Genomic DNA, 18,603 nt, shown 5'->3' on the forward strand with positions numbered 1-18,603 from the left:
ACTATAATATTTATCTATTACTTCTATATTTGAATCAAAATAGGTTCAATCTTTTAAGAATTAAGACCTATGTCTATCTTCATCTACCAACCTCTAAAAACATAACTTTGCTGGAAACTGTATTTGACTTTGTTAGAAACAGTACCAAGTAAAAGAGACATAATTTATGTCATACTGAACATCACAATCTTAAATATGTAATACAGGTGAAAGTACTCACAAAATGGAAGTGCTATAAAGGTATAATAAAATTATATATTCAAAAGTCTAAGTTAGAAATCCAAATCTAAATTTCTCTTAAAGGAGTTCATAGACACAGACAACAGTACGGTGATTACCAGAGGAAAGGGAGGTAGGAGGAGGTAGAAGAGAGTAAAGGTGGGATAAACAGTGGCTGAAGGAGACTTGACTTTGGGTGGTGAACACACAATACAGTATACAGATGATGTATCAGAGAATTGTACACCTGAAACCTATATAACTTTATTAACCAATGTCACCCCAATAAATTCAATAAAATTTTTTTAATTTGGTTAAATACCTTTGCAATGTTAAAAAAACATTTAAGTGGCTTACAAAGAAAAGTGAGTTGAAAGGAAAAAAAGTGAGTTGTACATTATACATGCACAAATACATACACAAATATATATAGCTGTTAATAAAACATGTACAATCAATTTTGATTATGATGCTAATGGGATTGGGCCATTAGGGTTAATTTAAAAAATCATGGCTATCTGGCCTGGTAATATGTTTTGTGCTTACAGGTAAACATGAATGTTTCTCCTGTTCCAGAAATGAAAAACAACCACGCCACGGTTAAAGTATCTTACACTGGACACGTAGGAATCTACGTACTTCAGAGGTTCTCAACACAGGAGTAGAGGTCATGATTTAGACAGTCTGCATTGGGACCCAGGCATCTGGGTTGTTTTGTTTGTTTGCCTTTGTTTTAAGCTCAGCAGACAACTCTGATATATGGTCAAGGATGGGGACCAGGATTCTATCAGGGTCTCCCCTGACCATCACTCTAAGTGCAAGATGACATCACAACTTCCTAGAATAGTATATTGCTTCAGCCTAAGCTAAAAGTCTACTTCCTAAGTCTTCAGGGGCTTTGGGAGGTAAACTAAATCAAAAGAGTTTCTTTTTTCCAATTATGTTGTTTAAAGTCATTAGAAGTAATCTAGTTTCTACTAAATACCAAATTTACTAAACTAACCAGCAATACCAATGAGTAACTTATACCTGTAACTTCTGGCCTGCTTATTTTCTGATAAATCCCTACATCCTTCAAAACTTTACCTCAGGGGTCGTCTAATGGTGACTTCTGACACCCATAATGCAGAGTTGATCTTGCCCTTATCCCTGGTCCAATCACACTATATATACCTCTACCATGTTCGTTATAATAATTGCATTACGGTCAATGTGTTCTTTGAGGGAATGTATATAATAGGTTCTGTGACTTTAAGACAAGTGATGTATAATAAAACCAAATTTACCATAGGTTAATTATATAAATAAGAGTTGAGTTCCTATGGCATCTCATCAATATTATAATAAAACGACAAAGTTATTTGAGGACTTGCTGGATTGTGCCTTGTTTTTTTTTCATCCCTAATTCTTACCAGAGGACTTGATGAATGGGGGCATATAAAATGATGGCATAAAGAAAAGTAAATTAAAATGTCCATGAGGTAACAGCATGAGAACTATTTGCTTACACTAGCATTTCCTTACACTTTAATTCAATTCATAAAAAATGCTTCTGTGTAACACTAATAGCTACTATGCAAAAGTTCTATCAAGTTTTGGGAATGTAATCTGAGCCTTTAATTTATACTCAACTATATTATGAAGCTCATAAAAAACAATTTACAGGACTAGTTTTTGAGAAACACACTCTAGGAAATGCTAATATTAAGTAAAATGTTTTTATTCAACAAATATTTTTAACCCCTACTGTGGGCCAGGTACTCTGCAGATGCTGGTGATACACTGATGACCAAGACAGACAAAATCTTTGTTCAGATGGGGCTTACAGGTGGGTCAAGGGAGACAAACAAATAAGGTCGAAAATAAATGTAAAAGTTAATTTAAATAATGATTAAGTACCATTATAAGAAAGATGTTACAGAAGAATTAAAAGAAGGGTGTGTTCTTAGGTATGGGTGGGGCATAAAAGGTCTCTGAATAAGCTACCTTTGGTCTAAGACCTGGATGACAAGGCACTAGTCATGGAGAATGGGGAGGAGAAGTACAAAAGCCTTGCAAAGAGGCACTGTGAACGAGTATTTGAGAGGCACAGAAAGGCCAGACTGTCTACATATAGCCTCATGAGCAAGGAGAGCAGTGGATGCAATAGAAAGGTGGATGGGGACAGGTCACATACAGCTTGGAGAGTGAACCCTGGGGTTAAGTTTGGATTTTATTCTAGGGAAACATGAAAGATTTCAAGTTGGAGAGGAACGTAATAAAATTTGTGTTTAAAAAAGTACTTTAGAGAACCAAGATTGCGGCATAGGTAGACACACTGCACCTCCTCACACAACCAGAACTGACAGAGAATCGAACGGCAAGGGGGTCCGACACCAAGGAAATAAAAAATAAACATTCATCCAGACTGGTAGGAGGGGCGGAGACGGGCACTGGGGTGGAGAGGACTTGCGTGGCTGTGGCGGGACCGAGACTGGCGGAGTGTGGGACAAACGATGCAGGCAGTCCGAGCACTAGCAGACCCTGCGGCCCCACATTCGCACACAGATAAACCCAGAGGGCTGGACTCAGAGTGGCGGAGAGCAGGGCAGGCAGAGCAGTGGGTAACACCCCGCGGCCCCACATTTGCGCATAGATAAACCGGGACAAACGGCGGGGAGCGAAGCAGACCGCGCAACCCAGGGCTCCAGCCTGGGGAAATAAAGCCTCAAACCTCTGATTGAAAACACCCGCGGGGGTTGGGGCAGCAGCAGGAGAGACTCCCAGCCTCACGGGAGAGGTCGTTGGAGAGACCCACAGGGGCCTAGAGCGTGCACAAGCCCATCCACTCGGGAACCAGCACCAGAAGGGCCCAGTTTGATTGTGGGTAATGGAGTGAAAGATTGAAACCCGGTGGAGAGGGGAGCGGGCGCCATTGCTCCCTCTCCGCCCCTCCCCCACGTACAGCGTCATAGCACAGCGACCAGTGTTACCCTGCCCCGGGGAACACCTAAGGCTCCGCCCCTTAGAGTAACAGACTTGCCAAGACAAAAAAAAAAAAAAAAAAAGGCCCAAATGACAGAACACTTCAAAGCTCCGGAAAAAATACAACTAAGCGAGGAAGAGATAGCCAACCTATCGGATGCACAGTTCAAAACACTGGTTATCAAGATGCTCACAGAATTGGTTGAATCTGTTCGAAAACCAGATGAAAAAATGAAGCCTATGCTACGAGAAACAAAGGAAAATGTACAGGGAACCAATAGTGATGCGAAGGAAACTGGGACTCAAATCAACAGTGTGGAGCAGAAGGAAGAAAGAAACATCCAACCAGAAAAGAATGAAGAAACAAGAATTCGGAAAAATGAGGAGAGGCTTAGGAACCTCCCGGATGCCTTGAAACGTTCCCACATCCGAATTATAGGGGTGCCAGAAAGAGAAGAGGAAGAACAAAAAATTGAAAACTTATTTGAACAAATAATGAAGGAGAAATTCCCTAATCTGGCAAAGGAAATAGACTTCCGGGAAGTCCAGGAAGCTCAGAGAGTCCCAAAGAAGCTGGACCCAAGGAGGAACACACCAAGGCACATCATAATTACATTACCCAAGATTAAATGCAAGGACCTACATCCAAGATTACTGTATCCAGCAAAGCTATCATTTAGAATGGAAGGGAAGATAGAGTGCTTCTCAGATAAGGTCAAGTTAAAGAAGTTCATCATCACCAAGCCCTTATTATATGAAATGTTAAAGGGACTTACCTAAGAAAAAGAAGATAAAAAATAGGAACAGTAAAAATGACAGCAAACTTACAGTTATTAACGACCACACCTAAAACAAAAACAAGAGCAAACTAGGCAAACAATTACAACAGGAACAGAACCATAGAGATGGAGATCACATGGAGGGTTGTCAACAGGGGAGTGGGAGGGGGAGGGGGGGAAGGTACAGAGAATAAGTAGCATAGATGATAGGTGGAAAATAGACAGGGGGAGGGTAAAAATAGTGTAGGAAATGTAGAAGCCAAAGAACTTATAAGTATGACCCATGGACATGAACTATAGGGGGGGAATGTGGGAGGGAGGGGGTGGGCCGGATGGAGTGGAGTGGGGGGGGGAATGGGACAACTGTAATAGCATAATCAATAAATATATTTAAAAAAAAAAAAGTACTTTAGCCTGGCTGGCGTAGCTCAGTGGATTGAGCACAGGCTGTGAACTAAAGGATCACTGCTTCGATTCCCAGTCAGGGCACATGCCTGGGTTGCCGGCCAGGTCCCCCATGGGGGCCATGTGAGAGACAACCACACACTGATATTTCTCTACCTTTCTTTCTCCCTCCCTTCCCCTCTCTAAAAATAAATAAATAAAATGTTTCAAAAAAATGTACTTTAGCCACTATATGGAGAATGGGTCATAGTGAGTCAAGAAATGTAAGCAGGGAAGTCAGTTAAGAGATTCTTACATTAGTGAGATAAGAGAGGGTGACCTGGGCTAAGAAAAGACAATTTAAAATATATTTTTGGAAATAGGATTGGTAGTACTTGCTGAACTAAAAAGAGGTGGGGTAGGAAAAAAAGAGAAAAAACTCATGAACACATACAACAGTGTGGTACTTGCTTGGGGGGAAGGGGAGGTGGAGGAGGGTACAGGGGGGACAAATGGTGATGGACGGAGACTTGACTTGGGTGGAGAAGACATAGTACAATGTACAGAGGATGTGTTGTGGGATTGTGTGCCTGAAACCTGTATAATTTTGTTAACTAGTATCCCCCCAATAAATTCAATAAAAAGTGAAAAAAAAGAAGTGGGAACAGAACAGGGAGGTAGGGAAATAAAGAAAAACATTAAGAAATTAAAAGAGAACAGGTTTGTGGCTTGTACAAGCAGGTAGATGATAGTGATTTTTACTGTGAAAACAAACAAAAACCCTGAGGAGAAGCAGTAAAAATTTTCATAGTGTTAAATAGATGTGCAAAGCAAGTAAGATGCTAACCTTTAAAAGTACACCAAGCCCTGAAAACTAAAGTTTCTCAGTAGTGAGGTCCCTGCAATAGTATATTATTATTCTAAATTAGTGTTTTAGGACTGAGATATTTACATATATATGAATGCTGGCAATCTTCAAAAAGCTTTACTAAATACACCCATGATAAAGACCCTCCTCCTCTCCAGTAGCTAGCTTTTTAAGGTGATAAGACATTACAAATTCCATTCAAACTGATATACAAGTAACCAATTTTTTTTTAAAGTTACATATATTAAAAACAAAGTTAGAAAAACCATGAAGTGCTAGAAAATTTATGGGGGAAAGTTTTTATATCATAGGTTTCTAGACTAGGAATAATATATGAGGAGGGAAAAAAGCCTAAATTTTTTCTCAAAAAATTTTTTCTTTTAAAAAACTAAAATTACTGAAAGATAAGCTCGTATTTTCATTTTGATTAAACAAGAAACTCATGAGACGCAGAGCCACTTTTTTCCCACTAGTTGGGATCTTCCAGTTAGTGCCTTTTCCGCTCTGCCTTATTTGTTGAGAACAAAGGAAAGGAACTTGTATCAAGCACATGCTATATGTCAAGTAATATTCTTGCAACTGCAGTTTCAAAGTGTTCATAAATACACTGTGTGTAAGCTGTAGTTTATCCTTGCCTGCTGTACCTTCTAGGTGCTTCTGCTACGACTCCAATGGGCCTTATGAGCTATCTCTATTTCCCTACTGTGGCCATTTCAGGTCTGCAAAGTCTTTGTTGCTTATTCCTCTGCTGTTGCCAACCTTTTTCCAGGGAATCTAGCTGTCTCAATTAAAGCATCTCAAAGATACTGTATGTTGGCTTTTGATTATCTGCACTTATAAACTTCCTACACATCTCTTTCATTAGTAAGCATAATTATAAAATTTGAAGTCCAGAGCTATTTTAGACGAATATAGCTTGAGTTCTCAAGAGTATACATCATTTCTAAAACAGGCCCGAATTTTTAAAATATGAGTTTTTAGCTAAATAAATGAACAATTGTAAAAGACACTTACGTAGAATGAGTTTGCGTTTCTTTTGTTCTGAGTGAAGAAAGCTGCTAAGGTAGAAGACAACAGGTAGAAAAAGAATGAACACAGAAACAGCAATTACAGGCACAGTGTCACTGCAAGGGACTGAACAGTTGAAAGTTCGACTCCAAAGTTTTCGGGTAATGTTCATCTGAAACAATAACAAATAATATTACTACTCTATTTTATATATAATTTGTCTTCAATTTCATACAGTTATTTTGTTAATGACTAAACAGCTACTCAGAATTTGGACTAAATACACGTCATAAAAAAATCTATGGATAGTTGAGGACAATTTCTCTTCAGCCAGGAAAGAAGGTAGTTCACAATTAGTCATCGTATAAATTTATACCCATATAAAAATTCCATGTTCTAAATTCATAATACTGTCCACATAATGTCAATCCTTCACAGAGTTCAAACAGAGAAACTCTATCAATAAGAATATAGTTAGGCCATGCTTTATTCATTAAAAAAGATTACAAGGGTAACTATAGGATGTGATGGCTCTGTTAACTTGACTGTGGGAATCCCTTTCCAATGTATTCACATAGCAAATCATCCCATTATAACACTTTACTATTTATTCCTCAATAAAACTGGGGGGGGTGGAAAGACTCACAAAACAAAAAAATTTTCATGTTACATATGTAATCTCTACACTTATTGTAATATTTTTAGATGAAACTAAAAAAATCAACTTTATAAAGCTTCTCTATCCATGAAATGCTTAATATTTTATGAGATATTATGAAAGATTCATACTTGTGGCAAATAATTTTTAAGTACATAATACCTAATGAATCATGGAAACTTTATTAGATAATATTAATATCTTATTTAGCAACACACAACAGATACAAGTTAGGGGCAACAGGACCTCACTTTCACTGAATTCTTAGTTTCTCTCGAACAAGCTTATATAAGGAACTATCAAATTATATGCAGAAAACTGTTCTAACCTGGATTTTGTGTAATTGAGATATGGTTTACAGATAGTACATTGTATGTTTACTGTAAGTCTTGCTTATTGCAAAATAGGTGGTCATGCTGATTTCCTGTGTGCTCCCACAGAATATTCATTTTCATTTTTATTTTAAAAACAATACAATAGACTAGTATTTTAAGTATGTACTTATTATTTATTGAGAGCCTGTGAGAAACCAGGTACTATTCTAGAAACTGGGAATAAAGCAGTAAAAAACAACAAAAATCCCCACAGTGAATCATTTTAAGTGCTTTTTGCCATCTTGAATATTATTGATCTACTATAGTTAACTCTGAGCTGCTATGATAATTCACACTTATCATCAACCATTAAGTTTATCAAGTTGGACCTTAAGTTCTCTACTTTTAGCCAATAATTTCTCACTTTCCTTTAATGAAGTGATTTTCAACCAGTGTGTTCCAAGAATTTTTAAAACATGTAATACCTCACAATTTAGCCATAGGCACTGACCTCTTTTCCCTTAGTCAAATAAAAAAATGACAACAGCCAACACAATAGCCTTCTGGTGTAATCAAAATTACACATATGGTTTTGGTCAGATCAGCAAAAAATATATATTTTGGTGTGCCACAGAATTTTAGTTTTTAGTTTATGAGAGCCATGAGATGAAAAAGGTTGAAAATCACTGCTCTAAAGCCTCAATACTCAGGCATCATATTCCCATGAGAAAGGCATGATCGCCATCTTGTGGTGCCCCGTGAAAGGGCAGGCTACACAATGGAGAAAAAAGTTTTGTTGACCATTCCTTCAATCAATGCATATTACATGCCAGGCACTGTTCTAAATACTGAACAGTGAACAAAAAAAAGGAAAGGAGGTCCTTATCCTCATGTGGCTTATATTTTATACAGACTATAATATAAATAAATATACAAATAAAACATTTCAGATAGTAATAGATATAAAGAAATAAAGCAATGGAATAGGAAGTAATTGCAGAATGGCTTCAGAAACACATGATAACTTAGAGACTTCTTGAATTAGCAACACAAGCATAAGAAACTAAAATGTAAACATATAACAAAGCTCACATCTCAGAAAATGACACACGTTATCAAACTAAAGAAATAAAATGTACCACATTATCAACTCACATATGAAGAACTGATTAATTTCCACTTTAGTTTGACAGATCAGGATATTCTAAAACTTTACTACTTTAGAGCTGGTTATTTCTGGGTGAAGACATCAAATGAAGATTCCAGTTCACCTCTGAAAGGGGTAATACTGAAGGCACGTTCAACAACACTGCAAACTATATATGTATCATATTAGAAGCAAAGTACTTACTGCATCTTCCACATCAATGCACAAATGTCTTCCAGGTTCAGCCTTATTCTCATGTTCATTCATTTTTTGCATTTCATTGTAGAGACTACTCAGATTTTTATATGCTTTGAGACAGTTTTTGCATACTTCTGAATAATTTTTTAACTTTAGAAGACTCTGTATGCTCCCCTAAAATGTCAAAAGCACATGTAACACACACAATAAACACTATGTCTCTTTAATGTATGCTATCTGCCCTCCTAGAAAACAGAAACAACATAGTATGTTAAATGGCTGAGCTATGATGTTGGGCAAGTTGCTAAATCATTCTGAGCTTCTGTTTTATCATCTATAAAAGAGGACTACACAACCTGTATTGTAGGTCCCAGGGATTAGAAACCAGGTATGTAAAACCCACAGCAAAAGATTTGGCATGTCCCAGTTGTCCCTAAATTTTTTTTTAAAGATTTTATTCATTTATTTTTAGAGAGAGGGGAAGGAGAAGGAGAGGGAGAGAAATATCAATGTGTGGATGCCTCTCATGAACCCTCTACTGGGGACCTGGACGGCAATCCAGGCATGTACTCTGACTGGGAATCGAACCCTTTGGTTCGCAGCCTATGCTCAATCCACTGAACTACACCAGCCAGGGCTCTGTCCCTAAATTTTGAAAACCTCTTCACTAGCCACTGTTAACTGAGGAAAATATGAGTTCATCTGCCAAATTCCAAATCCTAAATAACAAAAATTTCCTAAATTATCTTATCACTTAATATGTTTGCTCTTATCTATGCTACTTTCATCAAATATGTAAAATAGGCCCTTGCCTGTGCTGACCTCACCAGAGAGGACTTTATTAATGGGGAAGGGGAAGGCACTAACACTGCATCCCCACACACGTACCCCCAAGGCATATAACCCGGGCCCTTCTACTCAACAAAAAAGGACTAAGGTCAAAGAACTGTAACCTAAATGAAGGTAATGGATATAACATATGATAGATTACGTTAGAGAACCTCAGTCTTTTCCGATTTTAGGACTAACACTTGTCTTTCCAAGAATAAGTTTTCTGAAGAGTCAGCTCACTTTATTCCTTACCTTGTAGCCTGGAGAAATGCTACGTTAACTGAGTATCTGAATGAAAGAGAAAGGAAAACAAAAGGATTTAAAATGAAAGCACCCTCACAATGTTACACTCACCATCTATCTGTCAGAGAAACTGGGACTCCCTTTAGTTCTGCCACAAGAAATAGCCCATTGCTTGTTTTGCACAGAATAATTGTGTATTCAGCCAAATCTGTTCAATCAAAAATTGAGCACAGACCCTTGATGGGGGAGTGTAATTTAGCCATTTATGTTAAAATTTAAAATGCACATATATTTTGACATATCAATAAGAACCACAAAGGTACTAAATCACACAAGAATTTTTAAAAAATAATCTCAAAGTAGGAAAAGTCCTTCTAGTATAACACAAAACCTGAAAGCCATTAAAAATTTTTTGATAAATCTAACATCATAAAATTTCTTCATAACAAAAAGAAAAGCATAATAAAAAGACAAATAACAGACTAGGAAAAATATATGCAACTAACATCCCAGGGAAAGTGCTAATTTCCCTAAAATACATTTATCAGAATACTTGTCTCTTAAACCAGGTTTTCTGGGAAAATAGGTTTAATAAATGCTGTAAACAAAAATTACCATTTAGAGTTTTACAACATAAATTAGTCCACTAAAATTCTGACGTCCTATAGTAAAGAATTTCCCAACTGTCCTGGCTGGTGTGGCTCGGTGGATTGAGTGCCTCCCTGTGAACTGAACGGTTGACAGTCTGGTTCCCAGGTCAGGGAATGTGCCTGGGTGGCAGGTGAGTTCCTGGCTGGGGGCATTCGAGAGACGACTGATGGATGTTTCTTTCACACATCAATGTTTTTACCCCTCTCTCCCTTCCTTGCCCTCTCTCTAAAAATAAATAAATAATTTAAAGCCCTGACTGGTGTAGCTCAGTGGATTGGGTTTCAGCCTGTGAACCAAAGGGTTGCTAGTTTGGTTCCTAGTCAGGGCACATACCTGGGTTGTGGGCCAGGTCCTCATTTGGGGGAGCGTGAGAGGCAACCACACATTGATGTTTCTCTCCCTTTCTTTCTCCCTCCCTTCCCCTTCCTCTAAAGAAATGAATAAATAAAATCTTAAAAAAAAAAAGTCCCAACCTTATTAGTACATGGGCCATCTATTAACATCTTGCAGAACATAGTTTAAGAAATGGTCATCTGATAGTTTTTATTATTGTCAGAGAAATACCTAATTCTGTGTAATAAAGAAGAAATCATGCATATCTATACTCTAAACATGTTTACATCTATTTGTGGGGATTACTTACTTGTTAAGCAATTTTCAAAACTGTGATTTTACCAGAGTTCCAATCTCACCCCTCACCACCACCAGGAAAGTTCCAATTCCAACATTCAAGGATTAGAGGTGGAGACACCAAAAACTACCAAGATAGGTTTGTTGACCTATCTAGGCTACCTTTTATATTATAATTCAACATTCAAAGTTACCTACTAAACACGTAAGCAAATACTGACACAAAGAATAAGCTTCCTAGAAACAGAATTATACTGCATCGCAAATACCTTATTGCATAAACAAAGTCCAGGTAAATTACTGTTGGACAGAACAACATTATGTTTTAGTTAAACAACCACATGCCTCAGTTAGTGCGTTCATGCTCATTATCTCATCAGACCCTCACTACAAAATACTTGAAGGTAGGCCTGGCAGATCTTACTATCCCCGCCCTACAGAAAGGAAGACTGAGGTTTTTGTGATTTGCCTAAGGGCTAGTAATGGAAGAACTTAGGACATCTAGGTCCACTAACTTCTCTACATTGTGTATATAGATAAATATCAATAATTAATGTCATAAGAGTTGGAATTATTTATTATTCATTTGTATAAGGCAGCATTTAAATTTCAAGTATCATATACAAAATACCTGCAGGTTATGCTCAAAGCAGGTCAAGGTGTTATTAAATTGATTGAGGAAGTTTAACGTGCTATTTGATAATTCTTCACTTTGGTTCGTTAAACAATCTGTGAAAAAAGACCAAAAAGAGAATATTAATATATCTCAGGCAATAATTATGTATTGTCAATTCTCTCTCAAACTATCATCTTGTTTCAAACTAGAGTAATTCTCTATTCACAAAAGCTTGATGTGTTCCACATAAGAGAATTTTCTACATACATGAAATTTACCCCTTTTAGTTTCCAGAGGTTATTTTTTCTATCATAAGCATTAAAATAATCATATATTCTCCTCTCTTTATAAAAACAATATACCAAATAAAATTTAAACTGATTTTTGACAGCCAACGTCTTAATCATGAACATCAGTTATCAAATGCTGCCTGAGTAGGGTACTCTTAGTGCTGTTTAGGCAGAAGGCTGTTTATCTTGCATTACTTCTACCTAAAGTCATAAGCTTTATGATCCTTTCCTGTGTTAAATTGAGTAGTTCTGTGTCCCATCTTCTCTAGTGTGTCATTTGTTATCTAAGAGGGTATCATTTTTTCATATGCTCTTTCTAATCTAGTGCAAGTCTGGAGATCAGAAAAATAAGCTGGTGGGAATTTTGCCTTAAATACTTATGCACAGGCTTCAGGTAAAGTCTGGGGAAAAAAATAGAACTGTTTTACATGTTTTAAAAAATCTTATAAAAATAATATTCCACCCTGAGTGGTGTGGCTCAGTGGATTGAGCACCCACCTCAGAACGAAAAGGTTGCCAGTTCAACTCCCAGTCAGGGGACATGCCTGGGTGGCAGGCCAGGTTCCCAGCTGGCGGTGTGCGAGAGGCAACTGATGGATGTATCTTTCACATATCAATGTTTCTCTGCCTCTCCACCTACCTTCCCATCTCTCTAAAATAAAATCTTTATAAATAAAATCTTTTTATTCTATAAATAAAATCTTTTTTTAAGGCTATCCTTATATCCATTATCCACTTCCGATAACAGTTTCAAAATTCTGTACAGGAGAATTCATTGATATATTTTCTTTACTTCTTAGCAGTCCAGTCACTCTCCACAAAAACTAGTTTCCATGTTATCTGTAATATGAGTTGGAAGACTTCAGCTCTTAACACTTCACTTCTTTTGAGTCTCCATCAATCTCCAAAAATTCATTGCCTACCAAGACTAATATCATTCAAAGCATAGGGAGTCTAAAGATAAAAGAGTTGGGAGTAATACATGATTCTAGCCTCTGTTTCTAACAACTGCAAAGACCAGGTGCCAACCCACAGCTAGTAATTAGTAAGGAAATGTGGTGTGGGCAGTGTATTAATTTTAACATTCTTTAAAACAATATTTTAGCTTTTTGTATTTTATATTTTTAATAATATTCTTTTTTCAAATTCTAATAGGCACTTATTCATTTTAAAAGATTTTAACTATATAACTGTATGAAAAACAAATATTTATTTTCTATCAAAAGACATAGCCTACAAACTGGATCACATGTTCAGTCTCAGTTAAAAATAAATTTTTTAGTTTTATTTTTCAATTACAGTTTACATACAGTATTATTTTGTATTAGTTTCAGGTTTACAGCATAGATAATATATTTTGCAAAGTGTTTCCCCCACCACCAATATTTCCAGTACCCACCTGGCACCACACTTAGTATTACAATACTACTGACTGTATTCCCTATGCCTTACTTTCATCCCCATGATTATTAGTAACTACCAATTTGTACTTATTAATCCCTTCACCTTTTCTACCAGTCCCTCAACCCACCTCCCCTCTGGCAACCATCAGTCTGTTCTCTGCATCTATGAGTCTTTCCATTTGTTTGTTCATTTATTTTGTCTTTAGATTCCACATATAAGTAAAATCAAACTAAAAAGATTTTGCACAGCAAAGAAAACCATCAACAAATGAAAAAGACAACCTACTAAATGGGAGAAGATACCCACCAAGGATACATCTGATAAGGGGTTAATATCCAAAATGTATAAGCATTCATCTCAATACCAAAAAAAAAAATCCCCAAAACAACAAAAACAAAAAAAACCAAATTAAAAAATGGGCAGAGGACGTGAGTAGACAATTCTCCAGAGAGGACATGCAGATGGCCAATAGACATATGAAAACATGCTCAACATTACTATTTATCAGAGAAATGCAAATTAAAACCACAATGAGATACCATCTCACACCTGTCAGAATGGCCATCATTAATAAATCTAAAAACAAGTGTTAGTGAAGATGTAAAGAAAAGGGAATCCTTGTGCACTGTTGGTGGGAATGCAGATTGGTGCAGCCACTGTGGAAAGAAGTATGGAGATACCTCAAAAAATTAAAAATGGATTTGCCTTTTGACTCAGTGATCCCATGTCTGGGAATATATCTGAAGGAACCCAAAACACAAGTTTGAAAGAAGTATTCTATGTTCACTGCAATAGAATAATTCTTTAGAAAATAATTTTTTATAATAGCCAAGATATGGAAGCAACCCAAGTGCCCATCAACAGACAAGTAAATAAAACAGCTGTGGTACATATATACAATGGAATATTACTTGGCCATAACAGAGGAAAATCTTACCATTTGCAACAGTATGGATGGACCTACAGAGTATTATGCTAAGTGAAATATGCCAGTCAGAGAAAGACAAAAACAAATTCTTTAAACACATCAGTAGTATTTGTTCTTCCTTTGTAATTTTTTTTCTTCTCATTTTGTCATTTAGGTGCAAGACTGAATGGACTCCATATTGTTTAGTACTAAAGATCATTATTGCTGGCATCATTTAGCAGCTGTGTACTTGCAAATTTAATAACTAGATCATCACAAAAAGGCAACTAGGACAAATGGATTAGCGGCTTAAGTTTAACAATTTCACACAAGTTCTCAGAAAACTTATTTTATGTTTAAATTAAAAATCCCAGTAATCCAGAAAAAATTCTCTCAATATTTATATTGTTATTTTCATGTGTGTGTGTGTATAAATAATATAGAGGAGAAATAATAATTTTCCCTCTACCCTTCTAAGTTCTCAGCTGGAGCACCTGAAACTAAACACAGATTAACAGCAGAAAAACAAACAGAAATTTATTAACTTCTATATCTCATATATACATGGAAGATACACAGGTAAAATGAGTAACTCAAAGAGGTGGCTCAGAATTCAAGCTTAAATCTTCAGCTTAAAACAAAGAAACAAGGGGTGGGGAGGCCAGTTATAGGGAAATGACAAGGAAAAAGTATGGTGAACAGTGTTAAGTTTGTTACACAGAAGACGCCCCTGTCTTCTCCATTTGTAAGATTCTCTTGTGATTTAGAGTCATCCTGCTCTTGCTGGTACAGACACACCCTCTTATACATGAAGATTTCCTTCACAAATATAAATTTCCCTTAAAGTATTACTTCCGTGATTTTCAGAGCTTCTGTGCCTGCTATTTCTCAAAATAATTAGCTCAAAATGATCCTTATGCAAAAAGGGCCATATTTTTGGGGTGGCATATTCTGGTCTCATACCCATATTTTGGTGTAAATATATTCTGATTTCCTAAAATACAAAATGACAACATCCTAGGAAAACTTTTTTTCTTTTATTCAATTTATTGGGATGGCACTGGTTAACAAAACTATACAGGTTTCCATAACACATTTTCTGTACATTATATTGTATGTTCACCACCCTAAGTCAACTCTCACCATTCCATTCATCCATCACCATTCCATTCCATCACCATTCATCCCCTGTATATCACCCTTCACCTCCCCCTACACCCTCTTCCCCTGGCAATCCCCACAATATTGTCCATGTCCATGAGCTGTTTTTTTTTCTTTTTATTTCCTTCCATGCCGTACCTCCTTCCCACCAGCATTCCCCCACCCTTAGTTCATGTCCACGGGTCATACATATGAGTTCTTTGGCTTCTCCATTTCGTACACTATTCTTAACCTCCCCATCTATTTTGTACCTACCATTTATGCTTATTTTCTGTACATTTTCCCCCATCCTCCCCCCACCCATTACCCACTGATAACCCTCCATGTGATCTCCATTTCTCTGATTCTGTTCCTGTTCTAGTTGTTTGCTTAGTTTGTTTTTGTGTTAGGTTCAGTTGTTGATAGTTGTGAGTATGTTGTCATTTTACTATTCATATTTTTTATTATTTTTCTTAGGTAAGTCCTTTTAACATTTCATATAAGGGCCTGTGATGATGAACTCCTTTAACTTGACCTTATCTAGGAAGCAGTTTATCTGCCCTTCCATTCTAAATGAAAGCTCTGTTGGATAGAGTAATCTTGGATGTAGGTCCTTGCCTTTCATGACTTTGAATACTTCTTTCCATCCCCTGCTTGCCTGCAGGGTTTCTTGAGAAATGAGCTGTGAGTGTCATGGGAACCCCTTCGTAGGTAGCTGTCTCCTTTCCTCTTGCTGCTTTTAAGATTTTCTCTTTATCTTTAATCTTCAATAATCTAATTATGATGTGCCTTGGTATGTTCCTCCTTGGGTCCAACTTCTTTGAAACTCTCTGAACTTCCTAGAAGTTTATTTCATTTACCAGATTGGGGAATTTCCTTCATTATTTTTCCAAATGCAAGTTCTCTATTTCTTGCTCTTCCTCTTCTCCTTCTGGCACCCCTATGATTTGGATGTTGGGACTTTTAAAGTTGTTCTGGAGGTTCCTAAGCCTCTCCTCACTTTTTTGAATTCTTATTTCTTCATTCTGTTCTGACTGATGTTTATTTCTTCCTTCTGCTCCAAATCATTGATTTGAGTCCCAGTTTCCTTCCCATCACTGTTGGTTCCCTGTATATTTTTATTTCACTTTGCATAGCCTTCACTTTTTCCTCCATTTTGTGACCATACTCAACCATTTCTGTGAGCATCCTGATTACCAATGTTTTGAACTGTGCATCTGATAGGTTGGCTATCTCTTCATCACTTACTTCTATTTTTCGAGTTTTGATCTGTTGTTTTTTGGGGGGCCATATTTCTTTGTCTGGGGGTACCTGTTATTGGAGCCTTAGGTATTTGCCAGGGTGGGGCAACCCATGTCACTGTTGTGGCACTGTATGTGGGGGAAGGGTCAGAGGAGGAACGGTGCTGCTTGCTTGGTTCTCACCCCGAGTCAGTCAGTTCCTGTTACCCACAAGCAAATTGGGCTCTTCTGCTGCTGATTCCTGGGTAGGTGTGTTTGTGAGCTTTCTAGGACTCTGTGGATCTCTCCAACAGACTCTCCAGTGAGACTGGGAATTTCTCCCACCACCACCACCCCCACAGATTTTTATAGTCAGAGGTTTTGAGGCTTTCTTTTCCCTCACTGGAACCCTGGGTTGCATGGTGTGTCTCGCTCCCCATTTGTTCCTCTCGGTGTACCCTCGTGCAAATGTGGGACCACCCAGTCCGCCAGCCACCACCTTGCCTGACCAGTCTTCCAGCCTCCGTCTTGCCGGAGTCCTCTCCGCCCTGGTTGCCAGTCTCTGCTCCTCCTACTAGTCTGAATGAATGTTTCTTCTTTAACACCTTGGTTGTCCAACTTCCATATAGTTCGATTTTCTGGCAGTTCTGGTTATTTTTTGTTTTTAAATATGTCATTGTCCTTCCTTTGGTTGTGCAAGGAGGCAAAGTGTATATACCTTCATCTCCATCTTGGCCAGAAGTCTCATATTAGACCCATGTCCATGAGTTTTTCTTTTCTTTTCTTGTTTCTCAATCTGTCCAACCTCCCAGCTCAGCTCTCAAACCCCCTGCCTCTGGACAGCTGTCAGCCTGCTCTTTGTTTATGGGACTGTTTGTTTTGCTTGATAGTTCACTTTGTTCATTGGATTCCACATATGAGTGAAATCATATGGTACTTGCCTTTCTCTGACTGGCATATTTCACTTAGCATAATGTTCTCCAGGTCCACCTATACTGTCTCAGTAAGTAAGAATTCCCTCTGTTTATGGCCAAGTTAAGTATTTCATTGTGTAAATGTACCATTGCTTTTCTTTTATTTTTAGAGAGGGAGAGAGGGATAAAAAGAGATAAAAGACGAGATAGAGAGAGACACACATACAGACAGACATCAACGTGAGAAACACTGATCGGTTGCCTCCCATACATGCCCTGACCAGAATCCAAACCCACAATGTTCTGGTGAACTGGATGACGCTAAAACCAACGGATGCACCTGGCCAGTGCACCACTGCTTTTTAATCCACTCATAATACTAAATGAGCCCTTGGGCTGCTTCCAAATCTTGGCTATTGTCAATAATGCTGCAATGAACATAGGGCTGCATAAATTCTTTCAAATTAGTGTTTTGAGTTTCTTTAGAACTGCCTTATGACCCAGAAGTGGAATTGCTGGGTCATAAGGCAGTTCCATTTTTAATTTTTTGAAGCTTTCCAAAGTGCTTTCCTGAGTACATTAATCTGCATTCCCACCAACAGTGCATGAGGGTTCCCTTTTCTCCACATCCTCACCAATATGTTGTTTGTTGATTTTTTTTTTATGATAGCCATTCTGACAGGTGTGAAGTGATACTTCACTGTGGTTAATCATTTCTCTAATTATTAATGACACTGAGCATCTCTTCAAGTCTATTGGCCATCTGTGTGTCCTCTTTTGAGAAGAGTCTACTCAGGTCCTTTGCCCACTTTTTTAATCCTCACTGAAGATTATTTATTGACTGTACAGAGAGAGGAAAAGGAAAAAGAAAAAAAAACATCTATGTGAGAAAGAAACATCAATTGGTTACCTCCCATACACATCCCAACTGGGGAGCGAACCTGCAACATTTTGGTGCATGGAATGACACTCCAACCTTTGAACCACCTGGCCAGGGCCTCTGCCCATTTTTAAATTGGATTGTTTGTTGTTTTGGTGTTGAGTTTTTTAAGTTCTTTATAAATTTTGGATGTTAACCTCCTATCAAATTTGTCATCAGCAAATATGTTCTCCAATTCAGTAGGTTGTCTTTTCATTTTGTTGATATTTTCCTTTGCTGTGCAAAAACTTTTTAGTTTGATATAGTCCCATATGTTTATGCAAAAACTTTTTAGTCTG

At 37.5% G+C, this 18,603-nt stretch overlaps 1 protein-coding gene across 1 annotated transcript in view; it reads right to left on the reverse strand.

Annotated features, from left to right (window-relative positions):
• Positions 1–18,603, reverse strand: part of OSTM1 (osteoclastogenesis associated transmembrane protein 1) — a 35,854-nt gene that overhangs the window by 2,991 nt on the left and 14,260 nt on the right. Inside the window, exons 3-5 of the mRNA XM_024551784.3 lie at positions 11,526–11,623; positions 8,546–8,713; positions 6,229–6,394 (exon numbers count right to left, since the gene is read on the reverse strand). Of these exons, the coding sequence (XP_024407552.1) occupies positions 6,229–6,394; positions 8,546–8,713; positions 11,526–11,623 (432 nt within the window). The remainder of the gene's footprint in view (positions 1–6,228; positions 6,395–8,545; positions 8,714–11,525; positions 11,624–18,603) is intronic.

Source organism: Desmodus rotundus, chromosome 11 (assembly GCF_022682495.2).
Source record: "Desmodus rotundus isolate HL8 chromosome 11, HLdesRot8A.1, whole genome shotgun sequence".
NCBI lineage: Eukaryota > Metazoa > Chordata > Mammalia > Chiroptera > Phyllostomidae > Desmodus > Desmodus rotundus.